At 52.9% G+C, this 24023-nt stretch overlaps 3 protein-coding genes across 3 annotated transcripts; all 3 read left to right on the top strand.

Moving 5' to 3' along the window:
- The first annotated feature begins 1251 nt into the window (after window positions 1-1251).
- LOC101780808 (heptahelical transmembrane protein ADIPOR3) lies at window positions 1252-4311 on the top strand. The gene is made up of 3 exons (XM_004985073.4): window positions 1252-1670; window positions 2566-2890; window positions 3378-4311. The coding sequence occupies exons 1-3, from the start codon at window positions 1411-1413 to the stop codon at window positions 4029-4031; spliced, it is 1239 nt and encodes a 412-aa protein (XP_004985130.1). The 5' UTR covers window positions 1252-1410; the 3' UTR covers window positions 4032-4311.
- Window positions 4312-5417: 1106 nt separating this feature from the next.
- Window positions 5418-7606, top strand: LOC101780404 (lecithin-cholesterol acyltransferase-like 1). The gene is made up of 2 exons (XM_004985072.4): window positions 5418-6177; window positions 6339-7606. The coding sequence occupies exons 1-2, from the start codon at window positions 5828-5830 to the stop codon at window positions 7219-7221; spliced, it is 1233 nt and encodes a 410-aa protein (XP_004985129.1). The 5' UTR covers window positions 5418-5827; the 3' UTR covers window positions 7222-7606.
- Window positions 7607-19592: 11986 nt separating this feature from the next.
- On the top strand, window positions 19593-22090 carry LOC101779597 (U-box domain-containing protein 75). Its single transcript, XM_004985070.3, has one exon. The coding sequence runs from the start codon at window positions 20056-20058 to the stop codon at window positions 21433-21435; it is 1380 nt and encodes a 459-aa protein (XP_004985127.1). The 5' UTR covers window positions 19593-20055; the 3' UTR covers window positions 21436-22090.
- The last annotated feature ends 1933 nt before the right edge of the window (window positions 22091-24023 follow it).

Below are 24023 nucleotides of genomic sequence, written 5' to 3'. Positions count from 1 at the left end.
AAAAAAAGGGAAAAATAAACTCTTCTTCTTCGCACCGCCTGCCCAGTTTCTCTCTCCACCCTCTCGCAGGAGCGCCGCGCCGCCTCCTTCAGATCCGCTGCCGGCAATGGCAGATGTCATCACGCGCCACGAAAAATCGATTCCTTATGCATCTACTATCCTGCTATTTATCATGTTTACCCTCGTTGGCATATGGAAGCGTGGTGACCTGTCAGATGATTGCTGGAGGACCAGCTGGTGGCGGCGCAGTGGTGCGCGCAGAGATGAGCCCCGAGCAGCTCTTGGATCTGCTATCGGGGAATCGTGCAGGGTCTCGACGATCGCCGTCGGAAGCGATAGAGAGGTCGGTGTTACCGGATGCCACTACGCCGCCGCCGCAAACAAATAGCACGTGCTCCGCCTGCACCAGCTCAGCGACCTAGAATTCTTCCTATTCCGCGTCGACGGCGGGACCTCGGCCGCAAGAGCACGTCCAGCCTCACTAAGCTGGGCGTAGGGTTCCATTTGCTTATTTTTAGCACGTGTCACATAGAATGTTTAGATACTAATTAGGAGTATTAAACGTAGACTATTTATAAAACCCACTACATAAGTGGAAGCTAAACGGCGGGATGAATCTATTAAGCCTAATTAATCAATCATTAGTAAATGTTTACTGTAGCAACACATTATCAAATCATGAACTAATTAGGCTTAATAGATTCGTCTCGTCGTTTAGCCTCCACTTATGTAATGGGTTTTATAAATAATCTACGTTTAATACCTCCTAATTAGTATCTAAATATTCGTGGTGCTAAAAATAAGTGATTGACGCATCCAAACCGCTCAACTTAAGTCCCTTGCGGGCTGCGTGGTTTGGTTAGAAAAACCCGCTAAACCCGGACCATGTACAGGCTAAATGTTCGTACCCGTACAATCAAAATCGCCATATCTGCCATTTCGTTTTTATTTCCGGTACCTCGACGAAGTCAGGTGACGACACGACGCCCACTTGGGGATTCCCGCACGCCTCCGTCTTTTTCCCAAAACGCGCGGCACGCCAGATCCGTCAGATTCACTGCAGGCGGAGAGCACACACGCGTGACGCGTGTGGGGTGGGACGACACGCCTCGACGGGCGGAGGCGCCGAGCCAGACGCGACGGCACGGCACGAGAACCACCACGCCACCCACGGACCCAACCCCGCCGCGGCCTCTCCTAAATCCGGGGCGAGAGAACGAGTCGTAAACCCCGAGGCGCGGCCCCCTCGCCGAGACCCGCGGCCCCCTCGCCGAGGCCCACGGCCCGACGCAACCCAACGAACGGCATCACCGGCCCCGTGCCTGCCCTGCCCACCCCGGCGAATATTCGAACGAGGAAGCCGCATAACCCGGTGCGGCTCCCGTCTCCCTTTACCCCCGGCGGCGATCGATGGCCCCGACGGCGGTGGCGACGGCGGAGGAGGCGGAGAGGCTAGCGGCGGCGGCGTGGGGGGAGGAAGGGGAGGAGGAGGGGAAGCGCGGGGCGGGGATGAAGAGGAGGAAGCGCTACGGGCTGGTGGAGTACCGGGCGCTGCCGGGGTACCTGCGGGACAACGAGTACATCCACCGGCACTACCGCTGCGAGTGGCCGCTCCCGCAGGTGCTGCTCTCCGCCTTCTCCATCCACAACGAGACCCTCAACGTCTGGACGTACGTAACACCCCTCCCCCTTCTCGGTTCTCTTGTTGCTTGGTCCAATTGATGCTAGTTGCCTCGTTAGGGGGGAGGAACGGGAGATCAATTTTGATGTTACAGATTGCAATGCCCGGAATTGAATTGTTCGGTAGATTTGATTTCTAGGCGGAATTGTGATTCATTGTTTATGACTGAGATCAATATGGATTGGCGAAATATCTCGCCGTATTTTGTTTAGCTGATCCCATCATATTTGTGATGGCTCATAAAACCGTAGAATTCGTCAATCTCTGCAACTATGGAAGGTATGAGTAGCGTCCCTGCCCTGTTCATCTACCCGAAAAGGACATTTTCTGAAAACAAATCTAATGGAAAAGGACTGGACCGCCAACTAATTAAAGAAGCTAGCTTTCGTTGGGGTATGCTTTTTTTTTTTTCCTGAAACTATAGTTGGTGCGTTGCTGATGACTGGAGGGTCGCCCCTTATTGTTATTAGTGTTCCTAACATGAGCTAGGAAGTAGGAACATTGATAGAAATTGACCAAATTTATTGTTCCACTGTAACACGTATATGTTTAACTCTGATGAGAAAGTGCAGTACTGAATCGGAGGTGCATGTTTCTGAAAACAGGAATGCCCATTAACAGAGTTTTGCAATTACGTGATGTACAGAGTTTTTCCCCCTATGCCTTGCCTCTTTTTGCACAAATCCTGTATGTACGGATTTGCATATTATCAGTAAACTGTGCAGGTTGGAGGTAAGCCTCCCGTAGTTCCTCTCCAAAATTCCGCAAAAAAAGTTCCTCTCCAAAAGGATGTTTTTTTGTTTGACAGTATGCTGGTGTGCTTTTATGATTTGCAATGTGTATTTTAGTTACTGAAGTCTTCAATTGAATAATGTACATTTCAGGCATTTGATAGGATTTTTCATCTTCCTCGCTCTGACCATATACACTGCAACCCAAGTCCCGAATGTAGTAGATATCCAGAGCTTGAAGCATTTGCCAGATGTGCTGAGAAATGCAGACATTCATAAGATCCAGGCGGAGCTTGTGTCATGCCTTCCATCGTTACCTCACCTTTCTGATTTAGAAAAGCTGAAGGATGAGCTGAAGAGCTCGTGGAATTCTATGGAGGTTCTTCCGTCTCTGTCCCGTTGGCATCTCTTGGAGTTACTCTCAAATTGCTTGCCACACAGATTTACCCATACCAATGAAACAAGTTTGTCTGTTCTTGTAAGTTATCTATCGACTTAGTTTCCTTTTTTTACTTTGCTGCTAGAGTACTACTGGTACTTTACTGCAGGATTCATGGTAGTTGATCTAAGTTGATGCGGACCAAAGTTTCACTTACAGATAATCATCAGTTAAAAAATATGGAATTAACTATCACTAGCAGGTTACTGTAAAAGAAGTAGCATCCAGGAAGTTGCCAATCTATTGGATTGAAAACATTAATTAGAGCAGTCACTGCTCACCGCCAAATTTACTGAAGTGTAGTCTACTATTGTTTGTAGGTTCATATTCAGAGAACAAATTATGATTTGAATCAATCCTTTTTGTTCGTATTATAAATTTATTTCAATGTCATCCGAATTCTCTAGCAGTGGATGTTAATTCAGTCCCGTCATATCTGCTGTGCTCGATCAATTCAAGGACCTGCTGCGACCTGTGCATTGAGAACTTGAAACATGACAAACTTTCTTGTTTTCCTTTTGTGCAGCAAAGCATGAAGGATGATATAGCAAACATGATTGCACCAGAGCTGATTAGACCAATTGCACGATGGCCATTCTTCGCCTTCTTGGGAGGAGCCATGTTCTGCCTTCTTGCCAGCAGCACTTGCCACCTTCTCTCCTGCCACTCCCGCCGCCTAGCATACATCATGCTTCGACTTGATTATGCAGGCATTGCTGCACTTATTGCCACATCCTTCTACCCTCCTGTATACTATTCTTTCATGTGTTACCCCTTCTTTTGCAACCTGTACCTCAGCTTCATAACCATCCTAGGTGTGGCAACTATCGCGTTCTCTCTACTCCCGGTCTTCCAGAACCCCGAGTTCAGAACCATCAGAGCGTGCCTCTTCTTCGGCATGGGCGCATCAGGTGTGATCCCTGTTCTTCACAAGCTGGTCCTTTTCTGGCACCAACCAGAGGCATTGCACACGACCGGCTACGAAGTTCTGATGGGGCTCTTCTACGGACTGGGAGCACTGGTGTACGCGACCCGGGTCCCTGAGCGCTGGATGCCTGGGAAATTTGACATCGCCGGGCACAGCCACCAGCTCTTCCACATCTTGGTTGTAGCTGGAGCATACACGCATTACCACGCAGGGCTCGTGTACCTCAAGTGGAGAGACCTGCAAGGCTGCTGAAAGGTGGTGCATTGTTGAGGCTGTGGATAGATTATAGGTTCCAGGAATTCAGACTGAAGATCGTGGTCCGTTGTAAATTGTAACAGTAAACATGAACGAGTGCTACCGGTTATCAGGTCGTAGTCAATAATCCAATGAGGATTGGCTTTTATGCTACTACCTAGCTGTTCCAGGTCGTCTGACCAATGTGACAATGTCAGTACCCGCAATTCTGGGAAAAGTTCTGTTTTCCTTTTGTGCGCCAAAGCATGAAGGATGAGGGTTCTCCTTGTGTCAGTAATTCATCTTACATCGTTGTTGTTGGTCACTTGTCAGGCAAGAGTTCTGGCAAAATTATTCAGAGAACAGGCAATATGTACGAATTATGTATTTAACATCTTAGTAATAACTGCTACAAAGAAAGGTTCCGTTGGTTCCTGATGAAAACAAAGACATTTCGTCCGAGTTTGGAGCCATGTGTTCTTTTCAAAGAGTTTGGAGCCATTTGTGCTGCACATTAGACATAAAACGCCAGGTTACAACAAAGCATATTGTAATTATCTCCCAAACAAACCAATGGGAAGCATATGCTACACACAGTTACAAATCTCCTCAAACTATTTTGATATGGCTAAACAAAATTTTGAAAGAAGAAATATTTGCTTCCAGAAATGGAGATGACAGATGAGGACTGGGGGAAGGCCTCCGGGCCGGGCGGACCAGCTACCAGAGAACAAAAATCAGATTACCATCCATCGAACACAAAAGAATCAAAATTCAAAATACAGACAAAAAGAAAAATCAAGCAGCAGCTTGCCGGCGGCCGCTCCGCCGCCCGACCGAGCACCGTAAGGCGTCCCCGCACCTCCTCCGTCTTTTGCTCGTTGCGGTCGTGGAGGAGAGGTAGCGCAGGGCAGGCGGGGGCAGAGCGACGGCGACGAGCGCAGGGCAGGCGGGTGGCGAGCGGCGGCTGCGGGCGGTCGCCGTCCCCGCGCGCTTCGCGGAGGCCGGGTCTTTCATTGGGGATGTGAGAATTGAAGCTGATGCTGATCTGATCAGATTAGAATGGTTCATTCTGTCACACTTGGGCTCAAGAAAGTTGGAAGTCTGAACATTGAATGGCAAATCGGGAATTGGGAGCTTTAGCAGTGTAGGTTCAGGAGGTTCAGTTTCAGTAAGGACGAGATCGAGGCAGTGCCAATGTCAGCGAAACCATGTCGACGAATGGGCAACGACCAGCTGCATCAACATCGTGTTTTCTGGTATATCAGTAATCCCTATTCGATTACGATTACTTCCTCCAAAGAATTAGGTGTGTTACAGCGTCAGCGCGCACATGAGCAAGCCCGTCCTGAATGATTCCAAAACCGCAAACGCAACCTCCTCTGTCCACATCCAAATTCCAACCATTATCGGAAAACAATAAAGGCGTATGATCTGCATACAGCAACTAGAAATGGCAACGGATTAATACACACAGCATAGAGACAGAGGACGTGCGTCCAAGGGCACACCCTCACGTCCTCGCTGCTGTCACCGTGTCGCCGGAGTCCTACCTGTAATCTCAGCGTTCACACCGTCTCCTCCACGGGGAAGAGCAGGCAAGATCTCCATCAGGGCAGGCCGGCAAGATGCTGCATTGCTATCATGATTTGCGACTGGCGAGGCACATTTGTAAGGCCGTACATGAACTGCAGCAGGACAGACGTCGATCCACGGTGAAAGCAGAGGCGTGCCGATCGTGACGGGAGCACTATAATTGTCGCCGGTGGCCCAGGCGTAGAAATATCTCAAAACACCACGCTACCATCAGACCCATGGCTCTCGTCCCTCCGCTCCTCGTCGTGGCGGCGCTCCTGGCGCCGCCGCTCGGGAGCGGCGCCGGGAGACTGCACCCGGTCGTGCTCGTGCCGGGATACGGGTCCAACCAGCTGGAGGCGATGCTGACGGCGGGGTACGAGCCCTCGGCGCCCGCCTGCGCCGCCGCCGACGAGCAGGGGTGGTTCCAGCTGTGGCCGAACCACACGGCGACGCGCGACGCCAGCCAGGTCCCCTGCTTCGCGGACCAGATGAGCCTCGTCTACGACACCGGCGCCGACGACTATCGCGACGCCGACGGCGTGGCCACCCGCGTCCCGTTCTTCGGCTCCGCGCGCGCCCTCATCGGGTGAGTGAGCCCTACTGCTCGTTCCGCCTCCACCCACCGCACAAGCACACCTGTCTCTTGCGTCACTCTCAGTTGTCGTGTGCTCGTACACCGTCATCGGCAGCCTGGTGCTTCTAGACTTCCAGTCCACTTGATTGACCTGGACTGACACCCACTGGCAGGTGGGACCAGGTGGTGCGCCAGCTGGAGGGCATGGGGTACCGCGACGGCGAGACCCTCCTCGCGGCGCCGTACGACTTCCGCTACGCCGTCGCGCCGCCGGGCCACCCGTCGGCGGTGGGCGGCCGTTACTTCCGCGACCTCGGTCGGCTCATCCAGGCGAGCCGCCTCAGCCAGGGCCGCCCGGCCGTCGTGGTTGCGCACAGCTTCGGCTGCGCGCTCACGTACCAGTTCCTCCTCTCCCGCCCGCTCCCCTGGCGCCGCCGCTACGTGCACCACGTCGTCTTCCTGGGCTCCGCGCTCGGCGGGTTCGCGCCGGGGATGCAGGTCCTCAGCGCCGGCATGGACTACGGCCTGCCGGGCGTCTCGCGGCCGGCGATGCTCCGGCTGGCGCGGAGCCAGCAGAGCGCCCTGTGGCGCCTGCCCACGCCGCTGGTGTTCGGTGACCGGCCGCTGGCGGTGACCGGCGGCGCGACCTACACGGCGCGCAACATGTCGGGGTTCCTCGACGCGATCGGGTTCCACGAAGGGGTGCGGCCGTACGAGACCCGGGTGCTGCCGATGTGGGAGGCGCTGCCGGCGCCGATGGTGCCCGTCACCAGCGTCATCGGTGTCGGGGTCAGGACGCCCGAGACGTACGTGTTCGGAACGGACGGGTTCGAGGGGGAACCCGAGGTGGTGTACGGCGACGGCGACGGGGACATCAATTTGGTGAGCCTGGCGGCAATAGAGGCCTGGGCCGGGGTGGAAGGGCAGGCCATGGAGGTCGTCAGGCTCCCCGGCGTGCATCACGCTGGCTTCTTCAGCGTCGATTTCGCTGTCGAGAGGGTGGTTGATGAGATATACAAGGCTGGAGGAAGCGTAGAACTCGATCGGACATCATGATGAACAATTGTACTGCAATATAACTGGTGGCAGCTGAAAGTTGGTGTCTTCCTGGTGGTGAGAACATCGGTTTGAGCAGAAAGTTCATCGTGCTCGGGAAATCGAGACCACAGGCTGTAGTGGCTCGTGCGCGTTTATGTCGAACACTTAGAGCCAATGAAAAGAAAAGTTGTAGCTAGTATTGTACCTATCCAAACGGCAAGTTTCGCAACATTTCATTATTCTTATTCCTTACGGTCACCTGCAGAATTAGCTTTTGCTATTCAGCAGGGCCTGGTCCAATGGGCTACTTTGTTTAGAGTTGTTGGGCTAGTATTTGCTCGGGCTATTGTTGTGGGTATGGGCCTAATACTTCTGTCCACTTGGCCTTTTAACGGCCTAGCTATAATTTTGTCCCTTTTCTTACCGTAATTGTTTACTTTTTTTTTGCGAACCCGTAATTGTTTACGTTGGGATCACCTTGTCACAAAAACCATGCCACTGGGTTACAATGATCCCTGTGCATAAGCATAAGGGTGAATTCGTGGCCGCTCGAATGATGTTAAGAAACACTATCATTTGGTCGTTTCTTGTTTGATGAAACAAGCATTCGGGTCAAACATGCACTTCTTCTATCTAGACCAATTTTAGTATTTTACACATTTTTTATAAAACGAGATTTGTTAATAGATTTGCAGTAGTACAGTTGCCGCGTCTCACAAAGGCACCACTATGAAGTGCTCTTTCTGGAGTCTTAGGACTAGGTCTGCGTTTCATCCCAGAAGAATTCCTCGATCATCCAAGAGCCATACTAGAGTAGACCGTTTGGATTGGTATCTTCCGGCCCCATTGCTTGCACTGTCCCAGTACGCATCGAGGTTGATGGCAGTGGCCCTGCACCCGGTCGTCCAAGTCCAACCAATTGAGCCATAAAATGGGCCCTGCTACATGTGTGTGGTTCCAAATCATGTTGGGTTTGGTTTGCCTCCACTTCCGACACTTGCAGTCAACTGGGTCTTTTTTTTTTTTTGAGATTAGAGAGCCTTCATTCAATCAAAAACGCTGAAGGTTACAATCATTGAGCCAATTCACAACAGGAGAGTCGACTGACGCCTCCTTACCACACCTATCAGCCAAAGAGTTTGCCTCTCTCCTAACAAAACGAACTTCAAAGGAACTAAAAGACCTGCCCAGCTCTCTAATATCATGTCAAATCCCAGCAATGATCGACCTGTCCGTCATCGTCATTTTGATAGCGCTCACTAGCACAGAATTGTCAGATTCCAGGACAACCTTCGGGAGCCCCATCGTTGACGCCAGCTGCAGACCACCGCTCGCCGCCATTGCCTCGGCCATCAGCACCTCCCGGATGGAGCCATACCATCTCGCCTGCGCAGCCCGGACACGGCCTAGGTGGTCTCGCAGCACTGCTGCGCCCGCACCTTGTCCCCTGCAAGCATCAAAGCTTCCATCTGAGTTCACTTTCACCCATCCTTCTTCCGGTGGCTTCCATCTCTCCACCACCCTTGGTTCCACTGATACACCCCGAGGTCCCATGCACATAAGCTCTTCCACTATGTTTGCCACATGTTTCACCGCAGCTGCTGGATTCCAGTTGGTCCGGCCATGCACACGATCGTTTCGGCTCGACCACAGTGACCAGCATCCACAGACAAACAATGCGGCCTCCTCCTTGGAGCAGATCGTCCCTAATATCAAGTCCGTCGTCCACGTCGCCGGGTGTAGGCCTGGCAACTTTTCCCCGGTGACCTCCTTCACAGTCTTCCAGAAGCGCCTCGCCCAAGGACAATCTACAAGGACATGGAACAACGTCTCTGATGGGTTTCCACAGGCTTCACAATGGCTTTCCTCTTGTATGTGCCTCCTTTTAAGCTCTGCCTTAGATGGAAGGATTCCATTAACCACTCTCCACTAGAAAATCCACACTTTCGGTGGTATCTTGAATTTTGACAGCACCTGCCACCATCTATCGCCACCAGACGACGCACCACCCCCTTCTTTCTCCCGGTTGCATCTGGATTGCTTCTCTTTCAACAGTCTATAAGCTGAGCGTACGGAGTACATTCCACTCCTTTCGATCACCCAGGCCACCACATCCTCTTCCATGATTCTGACTTGGCTGAATTTTTAGTATTTCATCAGCATCAATAGCAATGAAGGTTTGACGCACCAGCTGCTCGTTCCAGGTCCGTGCATTTGCCTCGTACAGGTCATCAACCATGGTCACAGTCACCGTTGGCAGCCAGACTCGAGGCTTAAAAGACTGGATCCCATGGATCCAATTATCACTTCAAATATTCACCGACGAGCCTGGGCCAATACGATGAATCAGCCCCTTCTTCAATACTTCTCGCCCATGTAGGATTGCACGTCACGTCTCCGAGCTCCTCCTCCTTCTGGTGGTTGCAAGAAAGTCAATGCTTGGATAGTACTTGCCCTTCAAAACCCTCGAGCACAGGGCATTCGGCCGAGTCATTAGCCTCCAACCTTGCTTGCTAAACATAGCTTGGTTAAAGAGCGCCATGTCCTTGAAGCCCATGCCTCCCTCCTTATTAGGATCAGTAAGTTTATTCCATCTCAACGATCTGTTGATTGTCCACTAAGCTGCCCCACCAATAATTTGAGGTATATGTTGTCATCCTTTTACAAATATTAGCTGGCAAATTGAAGCAGCTCATAGGATAAGTTGGCACCGCCTGTGCATTAGCCTTTATCAAGACTTCCTAGCCTGCACAGCTGAGTAAATTCTCACTCCATCCACAGATAAAATTCCACATCCTGTTGGGTATATATTCAAAAACTCCATCCGAGACTCTCCCAACCGATGTTGGCAAACCCAAGTACTTCTCCCCCAGTGCCTCCACTGCAATATCCAGGTTGCTTTGGACAATTTCCTTATCTCCCTCCTCACAGTTTGCACTAAAGAAGATAGCTGACTTCTGCTTGTTCACCAACTGACCCGAGCCACAGTGATAGTCATCAAAGATATTCGACACCCGATCAGCACTTCTCTTTATCACCTATGTAAAGATCAAACAATCGTCTGCGAACAAAAGATGATTGATCCACGGTGCATGAATGCTCACCCTAACACAACGAGCAATATGTCTTGGCCCAATTTCCTTCAGCATGCATGATAAGCTCTTAGCGCATAGCAGGAAGAGATATGAAGAGATAGGGTCTCCCTGCCGGATTCCTCGAGAGGGTTTCAAAACTAGAGAAAATTGGCCATTGACTCTTACCGAGAACGATACTAATGTCACACACTTCATCACCAATTCCCTCCATCTTGTAGAGAAACTGAGAGCAGCCATAACATTTTCTAGATATGCCCATTCGACTCTATCATATGTTTTCGCCATGTCCAGCTTGATTGCACACGCTCCAGACTTCCCTCTCTTATTTCTGAGGTAGTGTATGCCCTCATAGGCAATAAGGACATTGTCAGTAATTAATCTTCCTGGAACAAAAGCACTATGTTCCTCCGATATAATCTCATCAAGAATCACCCTCAATCTATTAGCCATTGCCTTTGAGCATATTTTGTATAACACATTGCATAGAGATATCGGCTTAAATTGAGTTAGTTCCTGCATATTGGCCACTTTAGGAATTAAAATAAGAAGAGTCCGATTTATTTCCTCCGACATCTCCCCTCCATTAAGAAAGCCAAGTATTGCTGAAGTAACTTGTTACTTGAGTGTATGCCAGTGTTGCTGGAAAAATCGGCATTAAAGCCATCTACCCCTGGCGCCTTTGATGGATGCATCTTGAAAAGGGTTGCTTCCACCTCCTCCGGTGTGAACAAACTATCAAGCATATTATTCATTTGTTTAGTTACCTTCCGAGGCATATGGTGTCACACCAGCTCCGGCTCCAAGTTGTCATGTGCCCGAAACAAATTTTGGTAGAAAATACTCGTCATATGTTCAAGCTCCTCTTGTTCCATCGCCTCCATACCATCCTCACGTCTCAACGCACGAATACAAATTGTGCGGCCCCTCGCCCTTGCTTTGGCCTGGAAGAAAACCGTGTTGCAGTCCCCCTCCTTCAGCCATGATATGCATGACCGCTGCCTTTCCATTGCTTCCTCCCTCGCAAGTAATTCCGAAAGCCAGTCAACCAGCTCTCGTTCCCGTGCCATCGGCCCACGATACAACGTGTGCCTTTTCTCAATTTCAACTGCCTCCCAGATTCCTTCACCTGGTTCCTCACCGATCCGAACACATCATGCTCCCACCCTCCTATGGCCCCCCGCATAGACATAAGAGGGGCATTCACTCTCACCAGGTCATTCCCTTGGTGCCTGGGTCCCAGGCTCGCTGCACAAATTCCTTGTATCCCTCGTGCCGAAACCACATGTCCTCGCATCGGAAGGGTTTAGCTTTCCTTCCCCTCCTTTGCCGGGCATTTGTAGCACACGACGGCTGAACAGCCACCATAATGCCACAGTGATCTGATTTTGCTAGTTGAATATGTTGTACCGCCATCTCACCCAGCACATCCAGGAAACGCCCATCTTCAAAGGCCCTATCCAGTCGAACCTTTACATTATGTTCACCCTCCTATTTATTATCCCAAGTGTATGGTAGACCCGTGAAACCAAGGTCATTGAAACCACAATCTGCCACCACATCCTGGAAAGCATTCATCCGCCACGCCTCCCTTTCATTTGCTCCAAAGTGTTCCCCCTCCATGTAGCACCTCATTAAAATCTCCCGCATACATCCATGGTACTACCAATTGTGCACGGAGGAACCGCAGCAGGTATCAGCTCCCCTTTCGTAGCTCACGTCTCAACTCACCATAGAAGCCTGTAAATCTCCATTGTTGCACATTCAAAAACGCGCATGATAGAAGCACATCAATGTGTGATTTGGACATGCTTTGTAGTGCCACCGTGACATCACCACACTAGAAAAGCACCACACCTCCACTTTGTCCAGTTGCACCAACAGCTTGGGCATTAGCAAAACCAAGTCGAAACCTCAGCGCCATCGCACACTCCTTGTCCAAACGAGTCTCTAACAGAAACACCACTGCGCGCCTATACTGCTCCACCACCTCGCGGAGCTCTTGAACTGCCTTGGGCTGCCCACAACCGCGGCAGTTCACGCATAACAGATTCATTGTGCTCAGCGGGGCTCGTGGTCCATGCCGATCCTGCACGAGTTTTTTTTAGTCTTCTGCTTCTTCTGCACCTCGACATTGTCTTCAACTTGATTCGAAGCATTTCCAAGTTGAGCGATGCGGTTAGTAACCAGCCCGGCCAGCACCACAACTACCTCAATGGCCGGCAAGTTCAGGTCTGGAGTAGCCCCTCCTTTGCTGCCTGACTTCCTTTTGTGTGGCACAAAGGTCTTCCTCGCATTTGTGCATTCCCGGAAAAGAGGTTTGGCCGCCATCGGCCTCTGGTCCTCCGCCCTACCACCACCGCCCCCTCTGAGGGTTTTAAAGGTGAGGTAGCCTCCTCTACCATCTTAGTACTCCTGGTTGTACCATCATTCGTCAACCTTTCGGCTGAACTGTGGCGCGAGGACGATGAGCACCCCATACCCATTGAGTTGCCAAAAGACTCCGCAGCAGCTTGGCCAAAACTCTACGGCTTCCTTCTCTCTCTTCTGGTGCTCGGAGTTTCATCTCATAAGGGATCTTCCCTAGTGCATTCTTCCTTGCTGGGGTTGGGCATTCAAGTTTGGTAAGCCCTATCCGCCCACACGAAAAGCAGTAAAAGGAGAGTTTTTCAAACTGGATCCCAAACCAGTCTGGCGGCGCTTCCCTACTCATCTTGAGTAGTACACCCCTATGCAAAGGTTTGTCAATCTCCACTGCAACCCGTGCTCGCAGAAATGGTCCCCTTGCATTGCCATCCGAATCCACGTCTAGCTTGATTGCCTTACCAATGAGGCCCGCAGTCCCAGCACCCCTCCTCTCATTCATCCAGTCGAAAGGGGGGTTTAGAATCCTCACCCACATCTGCATCCGCAAATTGACATCGGATGGTTTTAGGGTTTCATCGTAATCTTGCAGCACCACAGCATGGCGCCTCACCATCCACGTCGATCCTTCTACCACCTTCTTCTTGTCTGCCGGATAACCGAACTCCGCAATGAACAAGCTCTATCTCCGACAGACCGAACTTGAGACCGAACGGGTTACCCCAAGCCGGCCTCATTGCACTCCCGATGGTCGAGATGTGCAAGGTTGAAGGGGAGAAAACTTTGCCGATCGCCACCCACTGCACGCCGCCATGGCCTTCCACGTTCTCCTCATCACTTAGGGCAGCAACATCACCCTCATCCTGTGTGAGATTGAGCTTATCCATGAGATCTGCCACACGCACCTCATCCCCCCAGAGTGTCCTGATCCAGATCAGGATCCACTACCACAAGCCATTGCCATGAGCATCAACAGTGGTGGCGGGAAAAGGAAAATCGTGGCACCGACCAGGATGATCGGCCATAATCGGCCACAAGGAGATCCAACTAGGGTCCTAAGCGGCTCGCTGTACCCAAGAGGAATTAGGGATTTGTGGACGTCAGCACAGGAGTAGCTAACCGACAATTTGCGGGTGGCCGCGGGCGACGAGGAGTCACCAGCGGGGCGTGGGTGCCGCAGACGGGGTGTCCACGGTGAGGCAGCAGAGAGCTCGTCGGAGGTGATGAGATCTAGGTCAAGGTCGCAGTCGCCTCCTCCGTCGCTTGGATCGTCAGGTCCGAGGAAAAACGGAGCAGCCGTTCTATCCCAATGGTATTACCGAGATGCCCAGTCAACTGGGTCTTTCTGCGGCTCCGCTAAGTATGTGGAGTGCAACTTGCTGGAGAAACTTCAAATTCATTCCGTAGTTTATGGTTATTCCACTTCTAATTCTAGCACATATTTTGTTCCAAATCAATTCAAAATTCAGATTGCATTCCAAATCTATTTCCGAAGATCAAATTATGTGTGCACCTCAGTACTTCGGTGCTTTTTTTTTTAAAAAAAACAACGTATGCAAGTGCTCTTTATAGGCTTGTATAATTTGAAACAATGATAATGCGCCGTCTCATACTCATTTTGGAGGTGGTAGTGCTGCGTATTTAATCACGCCGGACTAGCATTGTGCTTCGCTGACGTTGACGCGCGTGATCGTGCGGTATATCGGATGTTTGACACTAATTAGAAGTATTAAATATAGTTTAATTACAAAATTAATTGCACAATTCCTAGGCTAAATCGTTAGACGAATCTATTAAACCTAATTAGTTCACGATTTGACAATGTGGTGCTACAATAACCATTCGCTAATGATGGATTAATTAGGCTTAATAGATTCATCTCGTGATTAGCCTGGGATTCTGCTATTTGTTTTATAATTAGCTCATGTTTAATCCTCCTAATTAGCATCCGAACATTGGATGTGACAGGGCTAAAATTTTAGCTCCCGGTATCCTAACGAGGCCGTAGACGTCTTGCAGTGCACTCTTCCGTGGTCCACGCACCCCCGCCGGGGACTTGGTGTAGGCGTAGCCCCAGGACCGTGGGATCCATCCCAGCCCGGCGAGTCTCCTACCGGCACGGCAAGGGAACCAATCAGGTCGCCGATCCCCTTCATCCCTTCACCCACCTCCCGTGGCGTCACTGTTATCCCGCTTGGCGCCTCCCTCTCCTCCCCATCTCATGATTCACCTCACGCCATTGAAAGAAAAGGAAAAGAAAAGGAGAGGGGGGAGAGAGAGAGAAGAGATGAGATGGGCGCGGATTGATAGACAGATGCAGTTGCAGGCCGCAGACAAGCAGAACGAGAACCGGACAGGCCGTCCCAGAAAGCGAAGCGCGCGAGTGCCGGGCGTGAGGTCACGGTCAAAGCGAGCGCGCCGGGCAGCGGGCTGCAAAGGTGGTTGGCAGCATCAAGAAATGCCCCTCTCCTCCTCAGTCCCTCCTCGATCGCCCGCCCGCCCCGTCGGGTCGGCCCGTGGATGGGGACGCTGTTGGCATCGGCACATTGGCATGGCGCTGGCGCCGGGACACCACCCCCCATGGACCACATTGACCGGTCAGACCCCGGGCCACGCGGGCAGGCACGCTGCCCCCCGTGCATGCGATGCGGTGCCGCCGGGGCGGTGCGCGCGCTGCGCTCCCTCCTCCCCGTCTCGTGGTGAGCCCCCACCGCGCCGCTCATGCCGCCGATCCGGATTAGGACGCTTTCTTTAATCACCCTGCTGAGGCCACGTTTAGTTCCTAAAATCCCAACTTTAGCACTACGTAAAAAGAAGGTTCCTCGTCACATCAAACTTACGGTACATGCATGGAGTACTGAATGTAGACGAAATTAAAAAATAATTGCACAATTTTGTTGTATTCTGTGAGACGAATCTTTTGAGCCTAATTAGTCAATATTTAGACAATAATTCACAAATACAAACGAAACGCTACAGTTGTGCTACAGTAATTTTGGTTGTCCAAAGTTGGGCAACTAAACAAGACCTGACTTTTTCTTACATTGCTACTAGATAAATGTGTTGTTTGAGTTTTATAGGATGAAACTCCTTTCACGTATGATAAACTCTCACTTCTCTTCTCTTATAAAAAAATTTACCAAGTATAAAAAAATTTACCAAGTCAGTAAAATTGTTGATGTAGTATGTTAATGTAATGCTCATAAAAATTTTCGTAAAACTTCCACTAAAACTGACCTTACTCACTGATCAATAAAGCGCCGTCCGGAGCCGGGGCTTTGGATTAGCATCTACCGGTGCCGGGGAATCGTGACGATCATCAACCGTGCGGCTAACTTGGGTGTTTGGGAAACCCCTGTTAAAGTTTAACACCTGTCACATCGGATGTTTGGATGCTAATTAGGAGTACTAAACATAAGCTAATTACAAAACTAATTGCACAGATGGAGTATAATTCGCGAGACGAATCTATTAAGCCTAATTAGTCCATGATTTGACAATGTGGTGCTACAGTAACCATTTGCTAATGATGGATTAATTAGGCTTAATAGATTCGTCTCGCGAATTAGCACAAGGTTCTGCAATTAGTTTTATAATTAGCTCATATTTAGTCCTCCTAATTAGCATCCGAACATCCGATGTGACACTGTTAAAGTTTAGCACCTCATATCCAAACAGCCCCTTATTGCTGTTGCGCGCGGGCGCCGGAGCGGGGGAGGGCGATCCTCCCTGCCTGCCTGCCGCGCTTTGTTTATGCCTGATGGGTGATGGCCCCCCTGTCATTTGAGCCCTAGTTTTTGAGGGAGCTTTGCTTTCTGCCTCTGCTGCCTCTGGGGAGCAGACCGGCTTAGCAGCGCGGTCGCAGGCTTTGGCGTGTTTTTTAATCGCGGCAAGCGCCTCAAGGACCGTGTCCTAGACACATGCGGATGCGGGCTCGTGGATGCCGAAAACCTGAAAAGAATCTCCAAACAAATGCAGGTTGGACTGCTGGCTTGGGGTCGGCTTTCCCCGCCCCGGTTCAAAAATTGGCCTCCGCAAGGCAAGTAGCCAGTAACCGCTAAACCAGATGGCGAGTGCCGCAGACGCAACCGCCCAATGCAACAGTCCAGTCTACCAAGCCGCAAGGTCCGTCTCGCCCCACCTGAAATGTGACTAAACTAATCTCAACGCTCTCACCTGTCGCCGGAACGCCAGGCTGCATCGGCAGCATTTTGCCATGCTCGGCTGCCCCACGACGACACCGAGCATGGAAGATGGAACTGATACGGGACGCCGAGACGGGGCCTTTTTCTGCTGCCGCCTGAATGCATGATCCTGACTCGTGTCCCGGCCGCCAGGAACGTGGCGCCCATCACCGCGCGGCAAGCGGCGGAGGCGAGGCCCGCGACGCCCGGCTGGGGACGGTGGGAGCACGAGCAGTCGAGCACCAAGCAAGCCGCAACGCGCGAGGCGCCCGCTTTCGCGCGCCCCGGGAGCGGGAGCACGGGCGTACGGCGCGCCTCCTGTGCTCGCACGTTGCCCGGGTCAGCGAGAGTCAAGGCCCCGGCCACGCGCAGCCCGGCGCACTGTGTCCCGCGCCAGTGCGCCACCGCTGTCGTGTGCCGCGCCCTGCCCTGCCCTCCTCAGTCCTCACCGCCCGCGGCGGCAGCGGTGCGCACTGTTCCCGGCCTCGGTGTCGAGTAGAAACGACGCCCGCAGTCAGCCCGCGCTCGCGCCGGGACATGTACCCCTCGGCTTTTCCGGCCCCGGAGCCCTCGAGCCGAGCACGCAACGCAAGCAACAGCGCGCGGCACGTCCCTCACTGTGCGGCCACAGTGCGCGTGAGGCTCCTTTTCAAAAAAAAAAAATAAAACAGCGCGCGTGAGGCGCGATGCGTGTCCGGACGGATTTGACTGGTGCGGGAAGCCGACGCGTCTCCGTGCCCGCCTGCGCTCTTCGCCGTGGCGTCCCTCCAGTCGCTAGACCGCGGCGCCCGCGCGCGTTTAATGCGGCGCGCCCGTCCCGTCCGTCCGATCCATCGCCTCGTCCCGTCTCGGGGGCCTTTGACTTGCGGCACCCGCACGCTTGCGCTGCGCGTGCGCACGTCACGTACGTACCCTCTACGGCTGGGGAGCGTGGCGTTGAGGATCACCGGCCAGGTTTAAATTCCTGTGCGTGCCGGGCCGTCGTGGGAGAGAGGACTGAACCGGACGAAACGTCCTGGCCAGGGGCAGCAGCAGCGGTTGGTTGGTTGATTGGTTGGTCAAGGAGCGCATTTTGAAAGCTCGGATGGAGAGGCGCTTTGGGCATGCACGTTCTTCAGGCTCGGCTTTCCAGCCCTGTACTACTAGTGTGTAGTGTGGCCTTCCCCCACTTTGGTTGGCCTTTATGTTTTCGGGCGCCTTTCCCTTTATTGTTTCCTCGTTCCCAAATGATAAATCTTTGCGCCGGTCACGGTCTCGGTCATGGTCGTAGCGGGCTCCAATTAATTGCTGCTAAAAAAGGAGGGGCTCCTCCACCCTGGCGCCGCTGCACGTGTGGTGTCTTGTCGCGTCTCGTCTCGTTACCTTTCCTTTTTCCTTTTTCTGCCTTTGGCGTTTCAAGATTTGGGCCTTGTTTAGTTGGGGAATTTGGGAGGTGTCAAATTACTGTTACAGCACTGTAGCACACTGTAGCGTTTCGTTTGTATTTGTGAATTATTGTCCAAATATTGACTAATTAGGCTCAAAAGATTCGTCTCGCAAAGTACAACAAAACTGTGCAATTAGTTTTTAATTTCATCTACATTTAGTACTCCATGCATGTACCGCAAGTTTGATGTGATGGGGAATCTTCTTTTTGCATAGTGTCAAAGTTGGGAGTTGGGAGTAACTAAACATGGCCTTGGTTTGGGTTGGGGGGCTTTGGGTTGCCGTCCTCCCGGCTCCGTCAGCCTAACGCTGACTGTCAGTCAGGGGCTCAGGGCCAAGCGCGGTAGAAAACCCATTCAAAGCGCGAGATACGGCGAATCCACAGCAGCCAGGCCTGTCGAGTTTCTTCTTGACACTCGTGCAGTGCAGGCAGTTTGGTTTGAAAACTCTGTCGAAATCACTCGCGTCTCCCAGTGTGATTTTTATGGTGGGCGCTGGGCAATTAAAGGGCAAAACGGTCAACCAGATTGAAGACGCCCCGTCCGCGTGGCCGTTGCGTACGTAACGTGGTGGTCGCGGGCCACGGAGGGCCCCCCGGGGGGGGGGGGGGGGGTTCAGCCGTACCCTGCTCCTGCGGTCACGGCGACCGGGTGATCTCAGCCCGCGCGCGCACGTGCTGCCCGCGTGCCCAGAGGGCTCTTCGCTGCGCACGCCACGACGTCGTACACAGCACGCACGCTCTCGTCGGGGTCTTCTTCCCCGCCCGTCTCGGCCTTCTTCGTCACCAGCGCCGGCCGCGCCCAGAGAAATGAGAATGAGATGAAAACTGAATCGGGGAAAAGGGAGAAAACACGAGACCCATTTCTTAGGAATGGAACAATGGAAGGCAGAGGTCACATCAGGCTAAAGATGGCCGCCACGCAAATACATGCCGCCATTTTCTGCAAGATTCTACTACATGTGGTACGCCTACATCCTACATCGTGTGCCCCGTAGCTTTTCTTGGTCTTTGCTACTGGCATAGACCAATTTCCCATTTCTGTCAGTAGCGAGAGGAAAAGGAAGCAAAATATCAGAGAAAAGACGTATATAAAAGCACAGGAAAATTGGCGGAGAGAAAGCAGTGGGAGGACAGGGGGTGTGCAGGGAGGCCCGCCACACACGCACGGTGAGTGTGCAAATGGGATGGTCCCCACCTCTCCCATCCAATCCCCTCGCACCCCTGCCCCCCCACACAAAAAAAAAGTAGTACTCCCATCTGGATATTCTTGCTCTCTCTCACACACACAAAAAAAAAAGTCACAAACACACCCAGGCTCCCTGTCCTCTCTCTTCTCCAGTCCACCCACTATAGCTTGGACTAGATCTCAAATTCTCCCACAGTTTCCCACTCCCCATCTCCTCCAACACCCCCCCCCTCCTCCCCACCCCCCCCCAGATCTTCCCCATATCTCTGTGCTGCCTCGCTCGCCGCAATCCACTCCCAATCCCAAAACCTAAAAGCTCTCAGCTCCGCCGCCCTGTTCGCTCGCCCGCCTTTTGACTCCCCCGCGCCTAGCTAGCTGCTGTTGCGGAGCAACCCGAAAATCCAAGAAAAGCAGCCGGTCAAGAAAGAGTGGAAGAAAGGAGCGGGGTGATGATGATGGCGATAAGTCTCCCCATGATTCTCCCCATCATTCCGTCGCCTCCGGGGCCTGTGCGCTGCTAAAAAGGGCCTCGCCGTCCGTCGCCGTGGTGCTGGTGGTGGTGGTGCGCTTGGCCGGGGGAGTCGTCGCCGCGCCGCCACAATGCCGCAGTACCAGGAGCTGCCATGCGGCGGGCAGGTGCTCGACATCGACACGGCGCTCAAGGACGGCATTCTCGGGGGCGCGCTGGAGCCCGGGGATGCGGGGGCGGGGGACGCCGGGAAGCAGCCGGTCGAGCTGAGGAAGATGATGGACGAGCTCGACGCGGCCGGGGATGGCGGCGGGGACGAGGCGGTGCCGGCGGTCTTCATCTGCCCGATCTCGCTCGAGCCCATGGTGGATCCGGTGACGCTCTGCACGGGGCAGACGTACGAGCGGGCCAACATCTCGCGGTGGCTCGCGCTGGGCCACCGGACCTGCCCGACCACGATGCAGGAGCTCTGGGACGACGCGCTCACACCCAACGCCACGCTCCGCCAGCTCATCGCCGCCTGGTTCTCGCGCCGCTACACCAGGTTCAAGAAGCGCTCCGCCGACTTCCACGGCCGCGCCGCCGACCTCGTCCACGGCCTCCGGGGCACGGCCGTGCCCAGGAGGCAGCCGCTCAAGGGCCAGGCCCGCATTGCCGCGCTCCGGGAGCTGCGCACCCTCGCCGCCACTCACCAGTCCGTCACCAAGGCCATCGCCGAGGCCGGCGGCGTGGCCCTGTTGACCTCGCTGCTTGGCCCCTTCACGTCCCACGCCGTGGGGACCGAGGCGGTCGCCATTCTCGTCAGCGGCGTGACGCTTGACGCCGACGCCAAGGCTGCGCTCATGCAGCCGGCGAAGGTGTCGCTCGTGGTGGACATGCTCAACGAGGGGGCAGCGGACACCAAGATCAACTGTGTCCGCCTCATCCGCATCCTCATGGATGAGAGGGGTTTCCGGCCGGAGACGATGGCGAGCCTGAGCCTCTTGGTTGGTGTCATGCGTCTCATCCGAGATAAGCGACATCCGGACGGCGTAGTTGCAGGGCTTGAGCTGCTGAATTCGATTTGTGCAGTGCATAGGCCGGCGAGGGGTATGATTGTTAGCATTGGTGCGGTGCCGCAGCTGGTCGAATTGTTGCCAGAGCTGGCAACAGAGTGTGTCGAGCCGGCGTTGGACATCTTGGATGCCCTGTCTGCCATTCCAGAGGGAAGGGTGGCTCTTAAGGATTGCCCGCGGACAATACCCAATGCTGTCCGTCTGCTGATGAGAGTTTCAGAGGCATGCACGCGACGGTCGTTGTCAATGCTGTGGACGGTGTGTCGGATGGCGCCTGAAGAGTGTGCACCTGCTGCCGTGGAGGCTGGGTTAGCTGCCAAGCTTCTACTTGTCATCCAAAGCGGTTGTGCGCCGGAGCTGAAGCAGAAAGCATCTGAGCTGCTCAAGCTGTGCCGGCTCAACTACACTGACACTCTCTTCATCTCCAAGTGCAAACTCACAAGGACAATTCAGTGAGGGATGCAGATGCTGCTGCTCTGTAATTTGATTCGATGATGCGTGGTTTGTCAATTGACCTTGCTGAGTTCAGAGTTTGAAGGAGATGGGATTACCAAATTCACAAATGGTAATGAGCATACATAGATAAACTTGCAGATCTAGCTCTATCATCTTATCTGAAGAGATGCGGGTGGTTGAGCTGATGGCAGACTTAGTGGCTACCATATCAATTTGTGGAGAGATAGGAAGAAGCAGTATAGCAGCAATGCGGCATAATCAGTGGCATGTTAGATGGCAAGCAGGCGGATGTACATGCAAATTGATGTGAATTTGATCAGCTCAATAAGCACTTGAGGCTGGGTGGTAAGTACAGCCAGTTTTGCCATTAGGAGTAGAGAGCATTAAGCAAAACCTGCAAATTTAGATTTTTGGCAATGTGGGTATGTCAGGGCTGTAGATGTTGCTCCCTTCCCTGTAATTATACAGTACTGTTGCTTCGACACCGAAATATACATTGCCATTTCTTGGAAAAAAAATTGAATTGCTCATCTTGATGGCTTACTGCCTAGTCAAATTAGGAAGTGTGCTCTTACCCTGTAGCACATGTTAAAAAATCTCCATGCCGTGTTACTTCTGAAACTGAAATAGTTGAAAGTTGAGGTTCTGTCCTGTTTGTCCTTGTTTTCTTATTTCTCAATGCTACTAGCAACAGTTTACTTCCTCAACAACATCATTACTTGACTAGTAATGTTCTATCTTGAAGTTTCAACATCTGATTTTATTTAACTGTTGTCGCATACCAAGCAATTCTCTTGTTAGATATCAGTCCAACGCAAATGAGAGAATTATGATCTTTTTTGCAAAAAAATTTAGAGAATTAGTATTGCTTCTCTTGCAGATGTTTGAGATGGGATTAAATTCTGCGTGCCAACTGAAGTTGGGTCCAACTCCAACTGAACATCTCATTGAAAATACTCGGTACTGTTATATAATGTTCGAATGACCTGGATTAATATGCAGTAGTATTCATGTCCTTGCCTGGCTGCATTCTACCTGCATCCTGGGAAAGCGGGTCTTATATTTCACATCAGGCTATCCACCATCAAGATGTCTGTATTTTAGCCCCCTGCTTTTCCACTCCTAGTCAGCGAGGCCAAAACTAAAGCCGTGGGGGCAGCACAGAGCCTACTAGGGCCGTCCATGATTGATCATAGCGTCAGGCTTTTGCTTTCCGCGGCCAAAACTTTGCAAAGCAACAGGGGATCAGAGACAGACACCATATGATTCAGAGAGAGAGCAGCTGCTGCTGCTGTTGGCGAGCTACAGTACAGCGGGTCGTGACAGCAGTAGCGTCGCCGGGGTGGCCGGGTAGGGTGTGGACTCCTAGCTTGCCGTAGCTAGCTCCGCGCTGGTGAATGAATGGTGATGGCCGCCTTGACCGGGGAAGCGAGCGAACGAAGCAGCCGTCGCCGTCGCCGTCGCGTCCTGCTTTCCGAGATCCACGACGCGACGTCTCCGTTTCACGCGAGCGCACACCGGCACGGCGGTCGGGTCGGCGGCACAACCCCCACCCCGGCGCGCACGTACAAGCTGTCCCTTTTCTCTCGCGCACCCACAGCCAGCTCGGACTCGGACGCGCGCGGGGCGGCGACCGAAGCTGAGGCCGCGGCCGCGGGCGGCCAACCATGTGGCGTGGCGGGGTGGGGTGGGTGCGGCTTGAGGTTGAGGGGGGTTGGGAGGAGAGTGACACACTCACTGTCGATGGCCGATGGCGAGTGCCAACGCTGGGCGAGCACTGAGCAGGACCACGGCCGCGTGCGCCGATCGGGGCCATTGATTGGCATGTTCGTGGGGTGCCGGAGCCGGGCTCACTGTGCCGAAGCAGGCGCGCGAGTACAATCTGGACGGACACCGATCGATGGGTCTCGGTTGCAGCTGGAGCCTTTACGCATGCATATACTCGCGAGCACGCACTAGCCCCATCAGTGGCTCTGAAGGGAGCAGGAAAGTGCTTGGTCAATCGCGTCCCGGTGGAGTTCGGAGCGCTGGACCGGAAGGTGGATGCATCGCTGTACCCTGTACACACACACAGACATGCTACCAAGCACGCGAGCCGCTGCACCGAGAACGTGCTGCTGCGTGGTCTCAACTCCCATCTCAGCCCCTCCGGGATACAGCTACTGCCAGTACCATTGCCAAGGCTCAACCTGATAAATGGAACGCTGCGTCGGCCGGGCCTGCGTAGGGAGGAGGGGGAGCAGCCCCCCCTTCCCCTCACCCACCCCACCTCCTCCATAAGATGCTAACCAACAAATTCAGCTCATCCTCTTCCGCAAACCCCAGGAGGAGCTCCGCAACAACTATGACGTAAGAGGCTTTTGATCTTCGATAAAAGTATAAATATCTCCAATCTGCCTGTAGTTCCGTGTCAACTTTCAATTTGGGCTGGCGAGCAAAGCCTTATATACCAGGCTCCACATTTTCTTCCTCCGCGTCACACAATCTACATGGTCCGGGTGCGTTGTCGCTCCCAAATCAAGCTCCGAGATCACCTTAAGATTTCTAACCGCCTGACAGTGCAACAAAGTAATCCTCCTACTGAAATC

Source organism: Setaria italica, chromosome IX, assembly GCF_000263155.2.
Source record: "Setaria italica strain Yugu1 chromosome IX, Setaria_italica_v2.0, whole genome shotgun sequence".
Lineage (NCBI taxonomy): Eukaryota > Viridiplantae > Streptophyta > Magnoliopsida > Poales > Poaceae > Setaria > Setaria italica.
The sequence above is the reverse complement of the archived record's forward strand: the minus strand, read 5'-3'. Positions and strand labels throughout refer to the sequence as shown.

Excerpts from the sequence above, each read along its gene's own strand:
- LOC101780808 (XM_004985073.4), top strand. The coding sequence starts at position 1,411 with ATGGCCCCGACGGCGGTGGCGACGGCGGAGGAGGCGGAGAGGCTAGCG. Across the intron at positions 1,671-2,565 it reads GAGACCCTCAACGTCTGGAC|GCATTTGATAGGATTTTTCA; the intron begins GTACGTAACACC and ends TGTACATTTCAG. Across the intron at positions 2,891-3,377 it reads AAACAAGTTTGTCTGTTCTT|CAAAGCATGAAGGATGATAT; the intron begins GTAAGTTATCTA and ends CCTTTTGTGCAG.
- LOC101780404 (XM_004985072.4), top strand. The coding sequence starts at position 5,828 with ATGGCTCTCGTCCCTCCGCTCCTCGTCGTGGCGGCGCTCCTGGCGCCG. Across the intron at positions 6,178-6,338 it reads TCCGCGCGCGCCCTCATCGG|GTGGGACCAGGTGGTGCGCC; the intron begins GTGAGTGAGCCC and ends ACCCACTGGCAG.
- LOC101779597 (XM_004985070.3), top strand. The coding sequence starts at position 20,056 with ATGCCGCAGTACCAGGAGCTGCCATGCGGCGGGCAGGTGCTCGACATC.